Source organism: Herpailurus yagouaroundi, unplaced genomic scaffold (genome assembly GCF_014898765.1).
Source record: "Herpailurus yagouaroundi ecotype Mexico unplaced genomic scaffold, PumYag 250, whole genome shotgun sequence".
Classification (NCBI taxonomy): domain Eukaryota; kingdom Metazoa; phylum Chordata; class Mammalia; order Carnivora; family Felidae; genus Herpailurus; species Herpailurus yagouaroundi.
In genome coordinates this window covers 2,049,332-2,069,667 of record NW_024412467.1, presented here as the reverse complement: position 1 = coordinate 2,069,667, position 20,336 = coordinate 2,049,332, and the positions used below count along the sequence as shown (strand labels likewise).

At 42.2% G+C, this 20,336-nt stretch overlaps 1 protein-coding gene across 6 annotated transcripts in view; it reads right to left on the bottom strand.

Moving 5' to 3' along the window:
* Positions 1-20,336, bottom strand: part of LOC121020562 (cytidine monophosphate-N-acetylneuraminic acid hydroxylase) — a 127,118-nt gene that overhangs the window by 52,610 nt on the left and 54,172 nt on the right. For 5 of the 6 annotated variants that reach the window (XR_005786191.1, XM_040460641.1, XM_040460640.1 and 2 more), the window contains 2 exons: positions 4,074-4,277; positions 723-814 (listed from right to left, as the gene is read on the bottom strand). Coding sequence is in view for 5 of the 6 variants with exons in the window: in XM_040460641.1 (XP_040316575.1) it covers positions 723-814; positions 4,074-4,277 (296 nt within the window). In the remaining variant the exon portion in view is untranslated. Of the gene's footprint in view, positions 1-722; positions 815-4,073; positions 4,278-4,493; positions 4,903-20,336 lie in introns of those variants that run through there. The other variant, XM_040460642.1, reaches the window with a different exon arrangement.

The following is a 20,336-nucleotide window of genomic DNA, read 5'->3' as shown; positions in this document are numbered from 1 at the left end:
TGCACACATGGGGAGCTAACAGGTGCCAGACCCTGTGTGTGTGTGTGTGCGTGTGTGTGTGCGTGTGCATGTGTGAGCATGCGCGCACGGGGGGCTAACAGGCAAGGCCAAAACTGATGACACAGGAGGGAGCATGAAGCTTTCTGTGATCTCCCCACCCGATCACAACTATCCGTTATTCCTGTAGCAGTCATTCTGAAACAGTCTAACGTGTAACGTTTCTACTGTTAAAACCCAGCTTAGTAAGTTAGAACAGAACCGCATTTATGAGTCCACCGAAGCCCTTGTGACTCATATTTAGACAAGCCCTTCTGCTCCAGAAGGGGAAGCAGAAAGCTGAAGGGGGGTGTACTGAGAGTCGCACACACACTGCAGCCTCTTATCGGTGCCAGAAAGAGCCGTGGGGTTTGAAGTACTTTCTTTCCCAGCCCAAAAGGTGAGGTTTCATCAGCATCGTTTGGAGTGTCACGTGCACGAACATCTATCTTGTGTATCTTCACAAACACGGCCTCCAAAAGACCTGTCATAGCCCCCCACCCCCGACCCTAGCTGGTCACAGTCTTGTCCTAGGCACCACCTCATGGAAATGTCCTCTTGTTGGACCTGGCGCTCTCTCACCCATCTTACCAAAGCTTCAAGTGAGAGTAGAGACACAAGCTGACAAAAAAGGACGCCAGTAACGATCACAGCAGAATATATTTCTCATCCCTGATGCCATTTACCTAGTTCGTCTTGACAGAAGCTGCCTGGGGGATTGACGTATTTCATGGTGCTCACATCCAACCTCCAGTTGTGCTTTGTGCATCTGACAGACCTACGTGGAAAAGACACTGTACTGAGGTTTGCGAAATGGTAAAATGATAATTAATCTCACTAAGCTTAAGTGCATTACTTGGCGATCAAATTAAATGAGGGGCTTGAGCACCAACTATATAAAAGGAAAATCACTAATAGATGAATAGTCAGTACCCAAGGAAATATGTAATCATCCTCAGTAGGTGATTTTAAAAAAATGAAGCTAAAAAAAAATAAATGAATGAATGAATAGTGACGTTAAGTTCCATGTCCTAAGATGACACGTGTCTAGACAGATCAACAGAACCAAGAGAATAAAGTGGTCTTCAGGGATGGTTCGCTGGAGAAGATCCAAATGGGAGCCAACACAAGGAAAGAACCTAGTAGTAAATATATGTTTCTGATCGACAACACTTGACCTCTGCCACAGTGTACCAAACCAAACTTCAGCTAAAGTGTTCATGTTTCGAAGAGGAAGGATTTCCTTATAGCTCAAAATCTCAGGGCCTGGTTGCCAGATAGAACAATGCCCCCAGTTAATATGAATATCAGATAAATAGAGAACATTTAAAATATATATCTACATCAAACACAGTATTTGAGATATGCTGAAAATCTTTTGCTGATCTGTAATTCAAATTTAACTAAGATTTCTGTACTTTCATTTGCTCACTTTGGTAGCCCTACTCCCGAAGGAGAATCAGACTGTAACAAAAACAGGATGTGTACTGATTTTTTTCTTTCCATTCTTACCGGAGCGTTGAAAGGCGTGTGGGGGTTGGGGATGGGACACAAACAGTTCAACTTTTTCCTCTTTATTTTGCTAGTGTTTGCAGCGAAGTCTTTTCCTTGGACAGTTGAAGAATTTAAAAACAAAACCAAATATGTCTCAGACCAGAAACATGAGAGGTTGTAAACTAAAAATGTGTTTTATGAATTTTTTTACATTTTTTAATGTTTGTTTATTTTTGAGAGAGAGAGAGACAGAGACACAGAGAGAGAATGAGTGGGGGAGGGGCAGAGAGGGAGACACAATATCCCAAGCAGGCTCCAGGCTCCGAGCTGTCAGCACAGAGCCCGATGAGGGGCCCGAACCCACCGACCGTGAGAACATGACTTGAGCCGAAGTCAGACACTCAACCGACTCAGCCACCCTGGGGCCCCTAAAAATGCGTATTTGACATATAAGGGAACTCTGCTGATTTTTTTTTCAAGCTTCGTTATATCTAGACTTTTAAAATATTCTTTTCTATAAAGAAGGCATAAAGCATGCTCCACACTTTGGTTTACAGAGGACTCTTTTGTGCCATCTCCTTTAATCATCAGCAAGTAGCCAACAACAGCTCTCTGAAAACTAAGAGAAAACGTTCCAAATTAGCTCCTCAGCATCCCGGGCCATCGGAGAAGGAACATAAATCCTCACGCGGAGGTGGGCGGGCAGAAGGCAACACCAGCTTCACATGCAGGAGAGATTGTGAGAAACCGTTGGACTTGAGATCCGAGAAGCACAGCTTCAAGGAGTTGCTGACCTGGGTTGTGGCTGAAGAAGAGAAAATGGCTGAGTGGGGAGGGGAGGAGAGGCAGGTCATCGTTCTTGACCGGATCCTGGAAGAAAGAGAGTCTTCGGGGGGAATGGCTGGAGGAGAACCTGAACGGGGCGGCCAGATGGGGAGAGGAGGGTGAGGGAGGGCAGTGCAGAAGTTAACTCCGGGGATTCGGTTTCAGCAAAGAAATGCTCGGGGAGCTGCGTCTGGGAGTAACGGTGAGAGATTTTGGCTCCCCGTGTGGAGGAGACCCGTCGACAGGACAGGGGCGGAACTGGGAGGGGAGAACGGAGGCCCAGATGGGCTAAGAAACTGGTCCAGGTCACTGAGCTGCTAAGCGGTGGGGCTTCTGACTCGGGCCATGGGAAAGACTCTGCCCTCAACCACCAAGCCGCAACACTTCCTTAAACGACTGGTTAGGTGGGCACCGTGTGAAAGGGATCAGCAGAGACCAGAAAAGCAGACAAGCAAGTCTCCGAACCATCAGAGGACCTGGACAGCCGTGAGCGCTGTCAAAAGTCCATTCGGGACAGGACCACCCCTGTCTCAGGGCCTCCTAACTGCACCCCGTGGGCAAAGGGCAGGGAGTCAAGATTGGGCTGTCAGCAAATTATCAAGAGGTTCTCCAGGGCACAGCTGTCCGTGAAAGTACGTTCCGTGCAGTACACGGACGTGTTTGTACTAAAAATGTACTCGTTGTTTATCTGCAAGGCAAATTTAAGAGGGTGCCCTGTATTTTAATTTTCCCAAGCTAGCGACTTTATCGGAGGAGCCCATCAAGCCACAGGTCCGACAGTGGTCTTTCTAAGATGTAAAATTCTAATAGTATGTAGGCTGGGCCCTGAAACTAACCGTTCACAAGCAAACGCATCTGCAAGCGCGAGAACATCCTAGTGCCACCCCTGGCGGTGGTCTTCCACCCGGTCACCGAGGGAGCTTCTCAACAGCCGCCCAGCTCCCTCTGAGCACGCTGGTCACAAATGACTGACAGCACGGTGGGAGCAGAACGCCCACTATGGGAACGACTAAAACCACACAGGGCAGGTTGGGCTGGAGCAGAGCTTGAAGGCGGGTCTCTCTCTCAGGCACTGCTGGAGTCGAGAAGCTGGCTGATGATAACACTTTGTCCCCGCTCAGAACTCCCCCTGGCTCCACCAGGCACAGCTGTTAGCTCTCCGGCAGCCACAGGAAACAAAACAAAACCACCCTCTTCTGGCACCGCTCCTGTGTCTGGGAGGCACAAGTTTAAGGTGAAGCTTTCATCGCGGGGCCGGGAACACCAGCGTGAGTTCTGGGAAGGGCCCAGAAGAGTCACAGTTCCAGGCAGGGAGAGTTGGGACGCCGTCTTTTTTGTTTATTAGTTACAAGGAGCCTGGCGGGGAGTGAAGGGGGATCCTGTCCGCTCTCAGGCAGGGTCTGGAAAAGCCCACCGACCAACACACCCACTTCCAGGCAAACACGCGCCCAAACGCTCCCTCGCACAAGGACTGGAAGCCTTTACCAAGCCAGAGAGGAATCGGAGAGTTCCCCCGAGAGAGAGGAAACCTAAGTAGAGATCATAAACTCTCGAGATCGGAGAGATGGCCTAAGTGAGCACACACGAAGATTATGAATTTACTCGGGGACGTAATCTGTTGACGGAGTTGTTCAAAATTTCTCAGTGAGCACACCCCTCCCTGCCCAAGTCTCACCGGGAGAGGGGCCACCCGTGAGAAGGCACAGAACCCTCGGTACCTTCCGTCTAAATCCTCGATGTCTTTTATGAACAGGCCTCCTTGATGCTTGCACACGTTCTTGCACGCCCTCACGCGATTCTTATTCTTGTACAGAATGAAATCTTTGCCGGTCTTCTTATTTCTCAAGAAATTGATTCCTTCCTTCAGGTCAGCAGCTTCTCCAGGTGACAGACACAACAAGACCTCCGTTGTCTGTTCAATGCTACGAAAAGGCCGACATTTGGGGGAGGAAAGGTTAATAACGTTAAGACTTAGGAGAGCATCTTTTGAAACTGGCGGCTCAAAGCCTCTTTCCACCTCGATAGGCTCAAGCCCCTCCCTCGCAGGACCCAGGCTTGGCTGCTCCCCTGGAAATGCACGCTCTGCTTGCTCAGTGTTGGTCTCGGGTTCCTCCAGACCCAATGCCCCTGTCACTTGCCTGCCCATGGTCCGCAGCTGCCTCTCCCTGGGAATTCTGAAAGGACGGTGGTTGCTCGTTCAGCTTTGGTTGCTCGTTTGCTCCCACAAAGTATGAGACGGAGGATGCATATGCACGCGGTTCACTACTGATTCCGTTGCACCACTTCCTCTGCTGTTTTGCTTCAGACGCAGGATCCTATTGGGCTCCAGGTGCCCACCCTGTCCGGTCCCACCTGCACACTTCTGCGTTTAGATCTGATCCTTTTGCTCACAAGCACAGTTCAACTTTCACCACTAGTCATGTTTACCACCCTCCAGGTTCAAATAGAACTCAGTCGTCCTACCCCAGCCTGGGTCAAGCCTCCAAAGCCACCCCCGGGACAAGCCTACACGTGCTAATGCGCACTACCATTCTGTAGAACATGAGAACCTTACACCCGGCACAGTGCCCCGTTTATTTACACATGGACGTTTTTCCAAACATTCTCCCTCCCCCCGTCGCTGAGCAGACGGCCTGTCACGCGGTGTATCTCTACCAGCTAGCTACTTCGTGAGTTAACTTTCCCACAGAACCTCTGTCTGAATAATTTGTACGAATATATATATAAAAATAACACTCCAGCAGCAAAGGAAACAGTTGATCTTGTGTATTATTTTAAGGAAACCGCAGAGGTTACACTTTTTAGACCCCAGTTGCTGAAGAAACAGTCTTTATGATACAACTCTGAAGCATAACGGGTTACGATTTTTGCCAAGAGACGTTTCAAGACATCTTTTGGCACACATTGCGTGGATTTGCACGGGATGCGATCTGGGTGCATGTCGCTCAATTTTACATCCCCTTCCAAAGCCAACGTGGTCAAAATTCTCTCCATGTGTTGACTTAGAATGGGTGTAGCTCAGCTACATTTGTGGCATTTTCACTTTCAGTTTAGAAGTCCTGAAAATTTCTTAAAATGGGAAATAAAAATCATTTTATTTTTTTAAATATGAAATTTATTGTCAAATTGGTTTCTATACAACACCCAGTGCTCATCCCAACAGGTGCCCTCCTCGATACCCTTCACCCACCCTCCCCCCATCAACCCTCAGTTTGCTCTCAGTTTTTAAGAGCCAAAAATCATTTTAAAAATCACACCAAGATAGTGACAAGAAAGGAAAGCTACTTCAAGTCGAGCTGACGAGGCAGAGCTCCGTAGTTGAGTCTAATCCAGTATAATTCTCTTCTTCCAGGAAGGTTCCGGCCGTCACTTCTGTCCCAAATGGCTAGTAATTCCGTGCGCAACAGATTTCAATATTTCCCAAACTGTTTTTTAAATGTATTTGATAGGATGGAATCCATTCTATGCTTCATGCATTTCTTTCAACTTTGTTCTTAGGAGTCCCAATATGACACCAAGCCCAGTAAACATGGCCACAGTTCCTAGAATAATTGGCCTAAAAGTAAAAAAAAAAAAAAAAAAAAAAAAAGAGAGAGAGAGAGAACCCCTCGAAATCTGTTGTTTTACTTGATTGAATGACTCACTTAGCCAAAGTTCTGTGTTGGATTCAAAAGCTTTCTGTGCACCGTGTAAAGCAGGCTGAACCAGCTACGTCTGTGTTTATCAGTTCTGTGCGAGGTCACGGTGGCACAGAAGGCAAAAGAAAACACGTGATGGTCGAGGGTTGGAGGTGGTGGCAGACGCACGTCGGGAGCTCACCTCCTCCCGTGGACACAACAAATCCGCACCTGTATATGGAAGAATTCCCTCCGAAGGGGGCCTGGAGACTGGGAGGACAGAGCCTCCGCCGGCACTGAGATGAGGCGAAAGAGGCGGAGATCTGGTGTGGCTCAGGTTTGGGAGTTTCCCTGAGGAGTAAGAGATTCAAGCTCCAGATTGGCACTGTCCCGATCCTGCACAGGAGACATGAGCCCCCCGAACGCCTGGCTTTAAACGCTCACGGGCAATACATCCAGGACAACGACAAAACTGTAGGGAAGGGAACACTCTGAAAGGGCTCACGTCCGATTTAAAAGTGCACGTGCCACAGGTGAAGGACACCTGCTTACTAACCTTGGAGCACCTGCCAGAGACGCGGGAGGCAGCTGGGCCTCTCGCTGGGGACCGACACACACTGGCAGCAGCAGTTTTTGCTCTCATTCTGCCATGCTGACCCCATCCCTGGTGGGTTCCGTTCTGCAATCCTCCCTCTGGACTGGTGACACCGTGCTGAGGGAACCACGCAGCCCTGCACCTTGGCAGACCTCGAGCCAACAGTACAACAGCACCACCCACCAGCACACCCACAGCAACCCTCCCGGGGCCTGGCTGGAAACCAGCCCTTCCCACCAGCCGCAGTCCTGGCCAGGTTCACGGCCAGCCACAGGCACACCCAGACAAGTCACGACCCTTCAACAACAGGGGAGCGTGAGTAGCCCACACTGGGGTGCCACTAAAGCCCCAGTCTCCGCTGTCAGGGGACACTGCACGCATAGGCCCCACAGGACATTGCCTACTTAAAGCCATGCCCGCAAAAGTGGGGGCCAAAGCTGGACTACCTCATACATACAGACCAACAGAGAGAGTTAGGCAAAATGAGGAGACAGAGGATTGTGCTCCCAACAAAAGAGTAAGACAAAACTTCTGAGTCAGAACTAAACAAAATGGAGATAGACAATCTATCCAACAAAGAATTCAAAGTAATGGTCATAAATGTGCTTACAAAACTTGGGAGAAGAATGGGCGAACACAGCGAGAACCTCAACATAAAAAAAAAGGAATATAAGAAACTAAAAATAGACGGCTACATACATGGGTTACCATACACAAACCTCATGGTAACCACAAACCAAAAACCTAAAAATAGATACACGAAAGGTAGTAAGAGAGGAATCCAAGTATAACACTAAATAAAGTCATCAAATCACATGGGAAGAGAGCAAGAGAAGGAGAAATACAGAAGAACTACAAAACAGCCAGAAAACAATGAACAAAATGGCAATAAATACATACGTATCGATACTTAAATGTAAAAGGATTAAATGCCCCAGTCAAAATACAGAGTGTGGCTGAACGGATTAAAAAAACAAGACCATCCTGGGGCTCCTGGGTGGCTCAGTTGGCTGAGCCTCCGACTCTTGGTTTCTGCTCAGGTCATGATCCCAGGGTCATGGAATCGAGCTCCACATTGTTGCTATAAGATTCTCTCTCGGTCTCTCTCGGTCTCTCTCTCTCTCTCTCTCTCTCTCTCTGCCTCTCTCCCCTATGAGCTCTCTCTCAAAAAAAAAAACAAACAAAAAACCCCTACCTATATGCTGCCTACAAAAGGTTCATTTCAGATTTTAGACACACACAGACTGAAAGTAAAAGCATAGAAAAAAGATATTCCATGAAAATGAGAAAGAAAAGAAAGTAGGGGTGGCAATATTTATATAAGACATAATAGACTATTTTTGAAAGTCATAACTCATTTATTGAATGAACAGTATATGCAAGAATGCCAATAAAAGGAAACTACAAACTTCAATTTTGAAAATAAAGCCAGTAAGCCAGGAACAAAATAGATGTGACAGGAATATTTGATTTCAACCCATAATGCATTCCTTATCTTTACAATTAACCTAAATGTCTGTTAGAACAAAACTGCCCCCCACTTCCCATATGTTCATCTGTTTTGTTTCTTAAATTCCACATGAGTGAAGAAATCATATGGTATTTGTCTTTCTCTGACTGACTTATTTCACTTAGCATGGTACGTTCTAGCTCCAACCATGTCATTGCAAATGGCAAGATTTCATTCTTTTTCATTGCTGAGTAATATTTCAGTGTGTGTGTGTATGTATGTATGGAGATATGTGTGTGTATCTATATCTATATCTATATCTATATCTTCTTTGTCCATTTATCAGTCGATGGATATTTGGGTTCTCTCCATAGTTGAGCTATTGTTGATAGCGCTGCTATAAACATTGGGGAGCATGTACCCGCTTTGAATCTGTATTTCTGTATCCTTGAGGTAGATACCTAGTAGTGCAATTGCTGGATTGTAGGGTAATTCCATTTTTAGTTTTTGACGAACCTCCATACTGTTCTCCAGTTTGCATCCCCACCAAGAGTGCAAGAGGGTTCCCATTTAAAGAACATTTCTTACGAACATTTCCAGAAAGGCAATAAAGGCTCCAGAACAACCTTTGATATATGTTTGCAAAGATAACACTGTTTAATATCAATAACGAAAATGAAGCAAAATGAGAAGAAGGGGAAAGGAAAGAAAGAAAAGATGATTCAAAATTTGAAGCTAAAATATGCATAAGAGATAGTCATGGCAGTGTTTTTTGAAATGATGTACATGTCATATACTTAGCAATGTCATGCTTGTTAAAACTGTAGTTAAGGACTTAACAGATGAGCGGTAAATCCACTTCTGAGGTCCATTTTTCTGCATATTCCTAGCACAATGTAATTTCTACCCAGAAGATGAGGACGCTACTTGGGAACATAAGTACTGTACAATTTTGGCATTGTGAGGTGCTTTTTACCCCGCATGTGACAAAAACATGGATGGCGGATCAAAATGTTGGAGGTTTATAACCAAAGGTGATTTTTCATGTGATTTCAATCTACATTTCAACTTTTAATAAAAGACTGTTCAGCCAATCACACCACAGCAAGAAAGAAAGGTAGCCGGCCACTTACTCTAGCCAACCAAAAGGTCAGGTGTTATTCGGGTTGCTAGTGGAAGAGAAAGGGTTGAAGACACCCATACAAAGTTCTACACGTGATTACATAGCAAATCCATTGACAGCTATAGTATTTGAAGTCCATGGTATGATTATTGACTGGCCATTATTACCCCTGGCACCTTCCATTTTTCCTAAGAACGTCATTAGAGTCGTCGTCCAAAACTGAAGGTGCTCTCCTGGTCCATGAGTAAGTACCTATGGCACACCATGTGAACATGATCACGACACAGTGATCCAAAGATTTAAAACAACAGGTTTCAAACTGGTGTAAGGAAATAAAGTACAGATCCTTTGGGAAAAGTCACACAGCATGGTAAATGAACATCTAGATCTGTCATTGCACTTCAAGTCATGGTGAATTTTGCAAACTCGTCACACACACACACACACAGACACACAAGTCCAATGGCATATTTAGAGCAAAAAGAAAAGTGCACATAGGGCAAACCACTAAAGCTAGCTAGCTTCCTTCAAAAAATAATAAAAGATGGGGTGCCTGGGTGGCTCAGTCCGTTAAGCATCTGAGTCTTGATTTTGGCTCAGGTCATGATCTCACGATTTGTGAGATCGAGCCCCATGACAGGCTTTTCACTGACAGCACAGAGCCTGCTTGAGATTCTCTCCTCTTTCTCTGCCCCGCCCCACTCATGCTTTCTCGCTCAAAATAAATAAATAAACTTAAAAAAAATAAAAATAATTATAATAGGGTCGCCTGGGTGGCTCAGTCGGTTAAGCGTCATAATTCGGCTCAGGTCATAATTTCATGGTCTGTGGGTTCAAGCCCCGCATCGGGCTCTGTGTTGACAGCTCGGAGCCTGGAGCCTGCTTCGGATTCTATGTCTCCCTCTCTGTCTGCCCCTCCCCTGCTTGCACTCTGTCTCTCTCTCCCTCAAAAATAAAGATTAATAATAATAATAATAATAATAATAATAATAAAAGGTGGTTAAAATAAAGCAATCATTGACTTAAGTAAATATGTGAACACACACTTGACAGATGTGACCTTAAGGGACTAACGGTTTAAAAATAAAAATCAGTCATTAAGCACAGTGTAATTTTCTGCCTATTACATTTTATTATTTTTTTACTTAAAACAATTCTGTTTTATTTATACTCACGTATGAAAAGAAATGGCTGCACTACCGTGTTTCCACACACATCAATAGTGGAAACAGAATTCAATAATGAATCACTTCTAAATTTCATGAAGAACACACAAACATTAAAACACTGATTGCTTACAGAAAGCAGAGGGGAGAACAAAGCCATCAGCCAGCACTTTCATTTCCACTAAAGAGCAGCACTCTGAGAAGAATCAAACCAATTAGCAATATTCATCTGTGCCGCAACAGAACGTATACATACAAAAGTTAGTGACGGGACTGATTTTACTACTTTTACTGAGCCATTCTATCTTCCTCACACTCAAAGCAAAGAAAGAAAACCTAAAAAAAATATGTTCTCATTATTATTCACAATAAAAAGGGTCTGCTTCATTCTGCAGGCCTGGGCATGTAACAGGGAGCATTTAATGGTACAAGTGGATCAAAGTACCATTTTGATTCTGACCCACTGAATAGAATCTCGTATGTACTTGGTGACTAGACCAAGTCCACAGGAACTGGGATGTACTTACTGAACCGCTTCTGTGGCATCCCCAGATCTCACTAAATACGAAAAGACCCTACACAAGAAAAGATAACAATCTGTCCATAAACTATATGTATAGGCTCTTTCTTTAGCGTAAGGTAGAGAAAGGGGCCCTTTCTTGAGTACATGGACACAAGTATTTGCTGTGGTCTAAAGGTTGCTGGATTGATATTGTATCTGTTATAATGAAAATAAGATGTAAATCAAAGCCACTGCCAGATAAAGAAACTTCCACAACTTGTCTCAATTCCTCAAATAATGGAGTAAGTTTCTTTTCTAGTCTAATAATTACTCCTGTATTGATTGGCATTGCTGCTGGCTATGAAACTCACCCCCAAAGGTAAACGATTGTATCGAACCACTTGGTAGGTGTTATAGTAACAGATGACAGTTTTGTTTTTTTGAAAGTCCAAGTTTTCTCTCTTCCTCTGTTTGCAAAGGAAAAAGTAGTTAAGAAGCCAGGTCTGAAAGCATGCTCCAGAGCACTGTCACTGGCCACTTAAAAAAATTTTTTTTTAATGTTTGTTTATTTTTGAGAGACAGAGAGAGAGAGAACACATGTGAGCAGAGGAGGCACAGAGAGAGACACACACACACACACATACACACACACACACACACACACACACACACACACACACAGAATCCGAGGCAGGCTCCAGGCTCCGATCTGTCAGCACAGAGCCCAATGCGACGCTCGAACCCACAAACCGCGAGATCACGACCTGAGCTGCAGTCGGACGCCCAACCAACTGAGCCCCCAGGCGCCCCGTCACTGGCCACTTTAGTAACAGGCACTGCATCTCTATCTGACCCAACAAGAGCATAGAGCCCTTCAACACTTGGTAATGTTTCACACAGGAACTGCTTTAGGTCATCTGCCAAGATGAACCCCCTTCTCCCTCAGGATAAATCTCCATGCATGGTTTTCTGGGCTGTGATGTTCTGTCAGCTGTAAAGTCAGGTACAGCTTCAGACAGTCTCCTCTGAAAGCCACTGTCATATGATTTGTCTCCACTAGTTAAATTTTAAAAATACTTTCCCATAAGCTGCAGAGTATCTTGATGCACAGTCAGGTTAGCACGTTATTGCTTATTTGCTAATTAGTCTTAATGTGGTAGGTCAACTAATAATTCAGAAATCAGAATCCCTGCCCTTGATGTTGAGGTGCTATAGTAATATTAGGCAGACTCCAGCTAAAATTTTTGTTGGTTTTGCCAGAAAGAAATAGATAAATGTGCTTCAGCAGGTAAGTGGAAGAAGATATCACTAGCCAGAAATACCAGTGTGAAAATCTTTTCTGAACAGCTGGGTTCTTAGGCTTTCACTCAAAACAGACTTTAAAACAAAGGCTGTGCCAGGAGATGAAGAAGGGCATTATGTAATGATAAAGGGACCAGTTAAACAAGAAGCATTGACACTTCTAAATATCTATGCACCCAACATAGAAGAACCTAAATATATAAAGCAAATGTTAACAGACACAAAGGGAGAAACTGACAGTAATACAATGGTAGGGGACTTTAACATCCCACCTTACATCAATGGATAGATCATCCAGGTACAAAATTAATGAGAAAACATTGGCTTTAAATGACATTTTATCTTTTTTAAGTTTACTTATTTATTTTGAGTCAGGGAGAAGAGAGGGAGCATGAGAGAGAGCATATGTGTGAGTGGGGGAAGGGCAGAGAGAGAGGGAAAGAGAGAATCTCAAGCAGGCTCTACACTGTCCTTGTGGAGCCTGACAATTGGCTCGAACTCACGAACCATGAGATCATGACCTGAGTTGAAATTAAGAGCTGGATGCATAAAGACTGTGCCACTCAGGTGCCCCTTAAATGACACTTTAGACTAGAGGTGCTTAAGAGATATATACAGAATATTCTATCCGAAAACAGAAAATACACATTCTTCTCAAGTGCACATGGAACATTCTCCAGGATAGGTCGCATGTTAAGCCATAAAACAAGCCTCAATAAATTTAAGAAGACCAAAATCATAGCAGGCATCTTTTCTGACCACAACAGTATGAAACTAGAAGTCAATTACAAGAAGAAAACTGGAAGAAAACACAGACACTTGGAAACTAAACAACTGATTAGTCAATTAAGAAATCAAAGAAGAAATGAAAGTACCTTGAAACGAATTAAAATGAAAACACAATGTTCCAAAATCTGTATGATTCAGCAAAAGCAGTTCCCAAAGAGAAGTTATAGTGATTCAGGCCCACCTCAAGAAACAAGGAAAGTAACAAATAAACAATGAAAGTTCACAGGAAATAAAGGAACTAAAAAAATAGGAAAGCTTAAAGTTAGTACAAGGAAAGAATAAAGATCACAATGGAAATAAATGAAACAGGAAAGAAAGAAAGAAAGAAAGAAAGAAAGAAAGAAAGAAAGAAAGAAAGAAAGAAAGAAAGAGAAAGAATCAATGAAACTAAGAGCTAGTTCTTTGAAAAGATCAACAGAATTGATAAATCTTTAGCCACATTCATCAAGAAAAAAAGGGAGGAAGCCCAAATAAAATCAAAATAAAAGAGAGAAGTTACAACGGATACCACAGAAATACAAAGGATATAAGAGACTACTCCAAACAATTGTATGCCATTAAATTAGACAACCTAGACTAGACCACTTTCTTACACCATACACAAAAGTAAACTCAAAATGGATGAAAGACCTGAATATGAGACAGGAAACCATCAAAACCCTAGAGGAGAAAACAGGCAACAACCTGTTTGACCTCAGCTGCAGCAATTTCTTACTTGACACATCTCCAAAGGCAAGAGAATTAAAAGCAAAAATGAGCTATTGGGACCTCATTCTGCAGTGCAGAAGATAAAAATCTTCTGCCCTGCAAAGGAAACAATCAACAAAACTAAAAGGCAACCGATGGAATGGGAAAAGATATTTGGAAATGACATATCTGATAAGGGCTAGTATCCAAAATCTATAAAGAATTCACCAAACTCCACACCCAAAAAACAAATAATCCAGTGAAGAAACGGGCAGAAGACATGAATAGACCTTTTTCCAAAGAAGACATCCAGATGGCCAACAGACACATGAAACGATGCTCAACATCACTCACCATCAGGGAAATACAAATCAAAGCCACAATGAGAAACCACCTCACGCCAGTCAGAGTGGCTAAAATGAACAAATCAAGAGACTATAGATGCTGGTGAGGATGTGGAGAAACAGGAACCCTCTTGCACTACTGGTGGGAATGCAAACTGGTGCAGCTGCTCTGGAAAACAGTATGGAGGTTCCTCAAGAAATTAAAAATAGAACTACCCTGTGACCCAGCAATAGCACTGCTAGGAATTTGTACAAAGGATACAGGAGTGCTTATACATAGAGGCACGTGTACTCCAATGCTTATAACAGTGCTTTCAACAATAGCCAAATTATGGAAAGAAACTAACTGTCCATCAATTAACAAGTGGATATATATATACAAATGGATTTATATATACAATGGGATACTACTTGGCAATGAGAAAGAATGAAATCCTGTCATTTGCAGCTATGTGGATGGAACTGGAGGGTATTATGCTAAGTGAAATAAGTCAGTCAGAGAAAGACAGGTACCATATGTTTTCAGTCATATGTGGATCTTGAGAAGCTTAACAGAAGACCATGGGGGAAGGGGAAGGGGAAAAAGGGTTACAAACAGAGAGGGAGGGTGGAAAACCACAAGAGACTCTTAAATTCAGAGAACAAACTGAGAGTTGATGTGGGGGGAGATGAGGGAGAGGGGAGAGAGGGGAAAGTGGGTGATGGGCATTGAGGAGGGCACTTGTTGGGATGAGCACTGGGTGTTGTATGGAAACCAATTTGACAATAAATTATATTAAAAGAATTAGACAACCTAGAAGAAATGGATAACTACATACAACCTTCCAAGACTGAATCAGGAATAAATAGAAAATCTGAAAAGATTGATTACTAGTAATGAAATTTAATCAGTAATAAAAAAAAAAAAAACCCAACAAACAAAAGTCAGGACAAGACCGTGAATTCTACCCAACATTTAAAAAGGAGTTAACACCTACACTTTTCAAACTATTCCAAAAAATTGAAGAGGAGAGAATGCTTCCAAAGTCATTCCACAAGACCAGCATTACCCTGATATCTAAACTAAAGACACTACAAAAAAAGAAAATTATAGGCCAATATCCCTGATGAGAAGAGATGCAAAAATCTTCAACAAAATAATAGCGAACCAAAGTCAACAACAAATTAAAAGGATCCTACACCATGGTCAAGTGGGATTTATTCCAATGACATAAGAATGGTTCAATACCCATAAATCAATCAATGTGATATACAATATTAACAAAACAAAGGATAAAAATCATATGATCATTTCAGTAGAAGCAGAAAAAGCGTTTGACAAATTCAGTATCCATTTATTATAAAAATTCTCAATAAAATGGGTATAGAAACAATGTACATCAACAGAATGAAGGCCATATATGACAAATCATAGCTAGCATCATATTCATGGTAAAAATTTGACTGATTTTCCTTTAATATCAGAAAAAAGACAAGTATTCCCACTTTTGCAACTTTTATTCAACATAGTATTGGAAGTCCTAGCCACAGCAATTAGGCAAGAAAAAAGAAAGGGGAAGGAGAAGGAACAGAGATAGAGGGAGACACAGAATCTGAAGCAGGCTTCAGGCTCTGAGCTGTCAGCACAGAGCCTGACATGGGACTCGAACTCACAAATGGTGAGGTCATGACCTGAACTGAAGCCAGACGCTTAATTGACTGAGCCACCAGGTGCACCAAAAGCTGCTTCTTTGAGTAGATGAATCAAGTCAATAAGTTTTTAGCCAGGTTAACTAAGAAAAGAGATAAAACACAAATTACTTCTATCAGAAATGGAAAAGGGGACAACACTACAGATCCTGTGGACATTTAAAGGAACATAAAGGATTACTATGAACTGTTCTATGCTCACAAATTTGATAAGCTAGATGAAATAGACCAATTCCTTGAAAAACAACTTGCCAAAACTCACACAAGAAGAAACAGACAATCTGCATACGCTGATGTCTATTGAATAGATTGAGTCAACAACAAATAACCTTCCAAAACAAAAAAGCATTAGGTTTGGCTGAGTTTACTGGTGAAATCTACCAAACATTTAAGGAAAAAATTATGCCAATTGTCTACAATCTCACCCAGAATGTAGAAGCAGAGGGAATACTTCCTAATTCGTTCTATGAGGCCACCATTACACTAATATCAAAACCAGACAAAGACATTCCAAGAATATTATAGATCAATACCTCCCATGAACATAGATACAAATATCTTTAGTAAAATAATAGGAAATTGAACCCAGTGATAAGTAAAAATAATTATACACCACAAAGAGGTAGGATTTATTCCACATAATGCAAAGCTGGTTCAACATTTAAAAATCAATTAATGTAATCGACCACATCAACCACCTAAAGAAGAAAAATAACATAATCATATGAATAGATACAGAAGAAGCATTTGACAAAACCTAGCACCCATGCATGGTAACAACTCCATAAAGTAGGAATGGAGGAGAACGTTCTGAACTTAATAAAGAACATCTACAAAAGAAACTCAAAAGCTAACATCAGACTTAATGGTAAGAAACTAGAAGCTTTCCTGCTAAGATCAGAAACAAGGCCAAAATGTTCCCTCTCACTACTTCTTTTCAACATTGTACTGGAAGCACTACATAAGACAATAAAAAAAGGACATAAGGATATACAGATTGAAAAAGAAAAAATAAAACCATCTTTGCAGATGATGTGGTTGTCTCTGGAGAAAATCTCAGAATCAAGAACAAAATGTTGAAACTAACAAGCAATTATAGCAAGGTTGCAGGATCCAAGATTAATATACAAAAGTCAATCACTTTCCTATCTATCAACAATAAACAAGGAGACTTTTAGATCAAAAATACAATACCATTTATATTAACACCTAAAAAAATGAAACACTCAAGTATAAATCTAACAAAATATATATCAGATCTACATTAGGAAAACTATAAAACTCTGATTTAAAAAAATCAAAGAAATAAATGGAAGATTCCATGTTCATGGATAGGAAGGAACACAATATTGTCAAGATGTTAATTCTTTTCAGCTTGATCTACAGAATCAACACAATTTCCATCAGGGTCCTTTCATGCTATTTTGTGGATATCAACAAACTGATCCTAAAATTTAGAAGAAGAGGCAAAAGGCCCAGAATAACCGACATAATATTGAAGGAGAAAAATGAAGTCAGAAGATTTAAACTACCAGACTTCAACACTTACTACAAAGCTACAAAAATCTATAAATCAAGACAGAGTAGACTTGCACATGATAGACAAATAGATCAATGAAACAGAGTAGACAGCCCAGAAACAGACTTACTCAAATACAGTCAACTGATCTTTGACAAAGGAGCAAAGGCCATGCAGTGAAAAAAAAAGAGTATTTTCAACAGATGATGCAGGAACAATTGGACATCCACATCCAAAAGGATAAACCTAGGCCGTACACTTTTTACAAAAGTCAATCCAAAATGGCTCAGATACCTCAATGCAAAATGCAAGACTATCAAACTCTTGGAAGATTACATAGAAGAAAATCTAGATGACTTTGGGTTTGGTGATGACTTTTTAGATATAACACAAGACTTCATACATGAAAGAATTATTGATAAGCTGGGCTTCATTAAAAGTAAAATCTTCGGGGCGCCTGGGTGGCGCAGTCGGTTAAGTGTCCGACTTCAACCAGGTCACGATCTCACGGTCCGTGAGTTCGAGCCCCGCGTCGGGCTCTGGGCTGATGGCTCAGAGCCTGGAGCCTGTTTCCGATTCTGTGTCTCCCTCTCTCTGTGCCCCTCGCCCGTTCATGCTCTGTCTCTCTCTGTCCCAAAAATAAATAAACGTTGAAAAAAAAAAAGTAAAAAAAAAAAAAGTAAAATCTTCAATTCTGCAAAAGACACTATCAAGAGAATGAGAACACAAGCCACAGACAGGGAGAAAATACTTGCAAAAAATATATCCAGTAGAAGACGATCATCTAAAATATACAAAGAACTCTTAAACTTAACAATGTGAAAACATACAGCCTGATCAAAAAATGGGCCAAAGATCTGAACATACACCTCACAGAAAACATACTGGTGGCAAATAATCATATGAAAAGACACTCAACATCAAATGTCATTAGGGAATTACCAATTAAAATGACTATGGGATATCACCACACACCTATTGCAATGGCCCAAATCCAGAACACTGACAACACCAGATGCTGACAAGGACGTGGAGCAACAGGAACTCCCATCCATTGCTGGTGGGAATGCAAAATGGTACAGCCACAGCAGTTTGGTGGTTTTTCACAAAACTAAACATACTCTTACAATATACAATCCAGCAACTATGCTCCTTGGTGTTTATTACCCACAGGAGTTGAAAACTTATGGCCACACAAAATCTTGCACACGAATGTTTATAGAAGCTTTATTCACAACTGTCAAAATCTGGAAGCAACCAAGAGATGCTTCAGTAGGTGGGTGGACAAAAAAACTGTGGTCCATCCAGACAATGGAATATTCCTCAGTGTTAAAAAACAAATGCGCTAGGAAGTCACGAAGACATAGGGAAAACTTAAATACCTGTGACTAAATGCAAGAAGCCATATGAAATGGCTACATACGGTCTAATTCCAACTATATGACATCCTAGAAAAAGGCAAAACTAAAGAGACAGTGAGTGGATCCCAGGGGTTGGGGGTAAGGGACAAATGAAGAGGCAGAGAGCACAGAAGTGAATGAAATTACTGTGTATGCTACAATGGCCGACACTTGGACACTTGTCATTTTGTATTTATCAAAACCCATAGAATGTATACAAGCTGACAGAACACCACTAAGAATGAACACTAACATAAACTATAGATTTAGGGTGATAATGATGCCGGCTCATCAACTGTAACAATGTGGTGTAGTTTGTTCGTAACGAGGGAGGCTGCGCATGTACGGAGCAAGGATATATACGGCAATTCTAGGTCATTTCTGCACGATGTTGCCATCAACCTAAAGCATCTCTAAAATATTAAGTCTACGTAAAATAAAAAAGGGGTGCCTGGGTGGCTCAGTCAGTTAAGCATCCGACTTCAGCTCAGGTCATGATCTTGCTGTTCGTGGGTTTGAGACCCGCTTCAGGCTCTGTGCTGACAGCTCAGAGCTTCCGATTCTGGGTCTGCCCCTCTCTCTGCCCCTCCCATGCTCATGCTCTGTCTCTCTCTCTCTGTCTCTCAATAATAAATTAACGTTAAAAATATTTTTTTAAATAAAAGAAATTAGCTATCAATCCAAAAAAAAAAAAAAAAAAGACATGGGTGAACCTTAAATACATATTATTGAGTAATTAACCCAGTCTGATTAGATGAAATACTATGATTCTACTTACATGGCATTCTGGAAAAGGCAAAACTACAGAGACAGTAGAAAGATCAGTGATGACCAGAGGTTCAGGAGTGGAGGGAGGGTTAAATAGATGAGGCACAGGAAATCTTTAGGGTGGCAAAACTAGTCTGCAGTATACTGCCATGGTGGGTATGACATTACACATTTGTCAAAACCCACAGCACTCTATAGAACAGAGTGAGCCTCAACATAGGCAAATTAAAAAAAAAAAGGTTTAGAAGATTGAGGGATCCCAGGAAAGAATGTAGACTGACAAGAGAATGTATTACAAAGGTATGAAACAATCTGAAGTGGGCGAGGGGAAAGGTGCTGGCTAATAACCTATGGAAATGAATGGAGTCTGTAAGACTAAAGGCAAACGGAAGTGCGCGTAACTGTTATACTCTAGTTGACAATGCTGTTTTGCAGAGGGGTGTGTTTACCAATTGTGACACTTCTATACATGTGTGGCGTTGTAACTGCACAATTAAATAAATGGATGGCAACGGCAGGAGCCGGGTTTATCCTTGCTGGATAGGGACTCTACAGATAAGCAAGGGAAAGAGGCTAGAAGGGCTGGGGTGGCAATGGATCAGAGCTGGAGACATCTATGAACTCATGTTTAGTTTGATGTAGATACAAATGGATACACATGGAAACATTGATGGAGATGTGTGTATATACTAATCAGGACGCACACATTTATGTCCCAGCTCAGTCAGCTGAGAGGAACACGAAGCAACAATATCCCATGGCAACAAGAACACTGGCAGCCAGATCTGGGTGTCTAGTATCATCCTCCAACAAAAGAAACCAGGGCTCCTTAGAGAGAAAGGGCTGATTCTAGGACTAGGAAAGGAAATGCACAAGATAAGCCTGGGGCATCCTGTAGTGCCAGAAAATAAGAAAGGGCACATGCACGCACGCACGCACACGCGCGCGCGCGCACACACACACACACACACACACACACACACCAAAACAAAACAAAACAAAACAAAACAAAACAAAACAAAACAAAACA